The 2,720-nt window shown below is 41.0% G+C and overlaps 1 protein-coding gene across 1 annotated transcript; it reads left to right on the forward strand.

Annotated features, from left to right (window-relative positions):
• The first annotated feature begins 657 nt into the window (after positions 1–657).
• On the forward strand, positions 658–2,618 carry LOC121963486 (regulatory factor X-associated protein). Its single transcript, XM_042513769.1, has 2 exons — positions 658–1,339; positions 2,466–2,618. Exons 1-2 carry the CDS (start codon positions 911–913, stop codon positions 2,601–2,603), a joined length of 567 nt encoding a protein of 188 aa, XP_042369703.1. The 5' UTR covers positions 658–910; the 3' UTR covers positions 2,604–2,618.
• The last annotated feature ends 102 nt before the right edge of the window (positions 2,619–2,720 follow it).

Here is a 2,720-nt window from a genome sequence, read left to right on the forward strand (position 1 = left end):
CACAGTTTTGCTGGGTGCCTGCACATGAGGGGGTTAAAGAAAATGAAGCTGCTGACAAATTAGCTAAAGGAGCACCACAGAAAAACATCACAGCCCCACTTCCCTTGGAAAAGGAGAAGAAAAAGCAATGATAAAGATGACAGGAATGGAAATATGGCAGAGAAGGTGGGAGGAGGATCAGAAAAGAAGGGGTCTTTACCAAATTAAAAAATCAGTTCTTACAACAAGCTGTAAAGAAAGGAATAGAAGGGAGGAAGTCGTCATAATGAGACTTACAGAGGGTCATACAGGCTTAAACGACACATTACACCCGCTGGGGAAAAGGAATGCTAACTGTTGTGAGAGATGTGGAGTTACAGAAAATGTAGAGCACATCATAATACTCTGTGCCAAGTACTCAGCTGAGCCAGACATGCTGCAGGAGAAAGTCAGGGCAGAGGTGCATGAGTGGAGTTTGAAAGGAATCTTAGGAGCTGAAGGGGAGGGAGAAGGAATAAGAGCTGTTGCTGAAGGTGCTCTTTACTTTCTCATTCATCACTCGGCTGACAGCCAGAATTTAAATACAGTGGCTAGAAGACATGATGCTACACACGATTGTACAATAGGTGGCGGTATGCACCTTATGGCTGTTTACGATCCGCCAATAACAAAAGAAGAAGAAGACGAAGCAGAAGAAGACAGGCTAGCACAGATGTCCGACTGCTGGCGGCTAGTGGGTTTATCTATTTAAGATTTATTGGCCAAATCATGGTGTTTTCCTGACATACCAACTTGACAAAGCAGCTACACGTCAATTAGTATAAGAAACTGTCGGATAAATGGCAACAAGCTGCTGTATTAGCTAGAGCGGACTACGAACGATGGTAGCAAGCTAGCTTCTGCTGCTACACTGTGTTTGTTCACTGCAGTCATGAGTGAAGAGGACAATTCAGCATCAACAAACAAAGACAAAGACTCCACACTCCTGCTCACTAAAGACGGACAAAGGTACTACGTGAGTAAGAGCGGGGTTGTGGACAGCAGAAATGTGATAACGCCACACGAACCGGAAAACAACGTCTCCTCCTACGACATGGATGATCCGGATGAGGAGAGCGACGTTCTGGACACTTCGGATCCCAGAGACAGCGCTGCCAGCCCGGAGGAACTAAACGATGAGGAGACTTCGGAGGGGGACAACGCTCCTAAACAGTGCACGTATGAAGGATGCACGGAGACCACAACGCAGGTGGCAAAGCAGAGGAAACCGTGGATGTGCAAAAAACACCGCAACAAGATGTACAAAGACAAGTACAAGAAGAAGAAGAGTGATCAAGCCATGTCCAGTGGAAAACTTGATGTAAGATCCATCGTTATTGATGCTTTCTTACTTAGATGCATTCATGTGAACCCATCATCGTGTTGTACAGTAAACTCTACAGTAATGTGCAAAAATCTTAGGCCGCCTTAAACTGTGTTATTTTAGCAAGTTTATAATTATCATACATATTTATTCAGTCCTCGGTAGACTCTTTAGTAAAATACAACCAGAACAAACAGGAAATATGTGTACAGTATTAAAACGCAAATATTTCAAAGTTAAAAAATCAACAACAAAAAACAGGCTAAGTTGCAAGTATTTAGTGTGACCTGTCTTTCCACTTGAACTATCTTAGGCAAACAATGTGAGATTTACAATACTAATCTTCTAGTGTGTTTACAACAGGTTGCATTCAAGACAGGTCCAAAGCTCAGTATTGATTGTCTGAGATACCTTTTGTTCTGGTTGTACAATTCCATGATTCACACTAAATATTGACTTTAGCCTGAAGATGCGATATTGTTTTGACCTTTTGTACGTTTTCATGCATTGTTACAAATGAATTTGAGAGGTATTAACACAGTTTATAATAAGCGGTCAACAGATTACCCCCGTGGCCATTTATTTTAATGACTGCCAAAAAAATCAATTAAGTAAAAAGCATAAAGAAAGTGCAAGCATGGGAGGAACTTTTACTGTGTAAAACCCCGGGGAGCTGTTTTTATTTATTCTTTTTTTTTTTTTTTAATTTTCACTTGACTTGATAAAAAAATTGCAGGGAAATTGCTGTATATGACGTTGAACCTTTCAGTTTCGATTAAACATTTGCTAAAGGCATTTAAAGTTTTGTATTGGAGTTTGGTAAAGCTGATTAAATTAAAATTCTAAGTATTGACCGAAAGATTTTTATTTTTATTTTAAATGGATATGGGTTCCAAATATGGGTTATCAGTTTCATTAACTACTAATAACCTGCATTGGTATCGGCCCTGAAAAACCAATGTCAGTCGACCCCTACTTATAATTCAGTTTACATGACCTGAGTCCAACTCTTTGGTTCATGGGATTCCCCGACCCGGTTTTCCAGATTTTTGTAAACCATAATGTAAACACAATTCCCCCAGTTAATTGCTTGTGTTTTGGTCTTTTTTGTGTGTGTATTTAGCCGGAAAACCCAGAAGATCGTCCTGTGTCTGTGAACAAACAGCGTCTGGGTGCCATGGGGGACCGACCAGCCAGACCGTCTCTGATAGAGCAGGTCCTCAACCAGAAGAGACTGGTAAGTTATTTTTGTCATAAGTAAGTCAAGTCAACCCCTCCCTTTAAGGGGATATGAAGATTAGGGGTGGGGGTTGGGGGAATCGGCAACATAGTAATGTGATATTTTGCATGGCAATATTGTAATGATACACAGATGCCA

This window comes from Plectropomus leopardus, unplaced genomic scaffold, assembly GCF_008729295.1.
Source record: "Plectropomus leopardus isolate mb unplaced genomic scaffold, YSFRI_Pleo_2.0 unplaced_scaffold11417, whole genome shotgun sequence".
NCBI classification, from domain to species: Eukaryota; Metazoa; Chordata; class Actinopteri; order Perciformes; family Serranidae; genus Plectropomus; species Plectropomus leopardus.

Coding starts and splice junctions, on each gene's coding strand:
- LOC121963486 (XM_042513769.1), top strand. CDS start 911: ATGAGTGAAGAGGACAATTCAGCATCAACAAACAAAGACAAAGACTCC. Junction 1,340..2,465: donor TGTCCAGTGGAAAACTTGAT/GTAAGATCCATC, acceptor GTGTGTATTTAG/CCGGAAAACCCAGAAGATCG.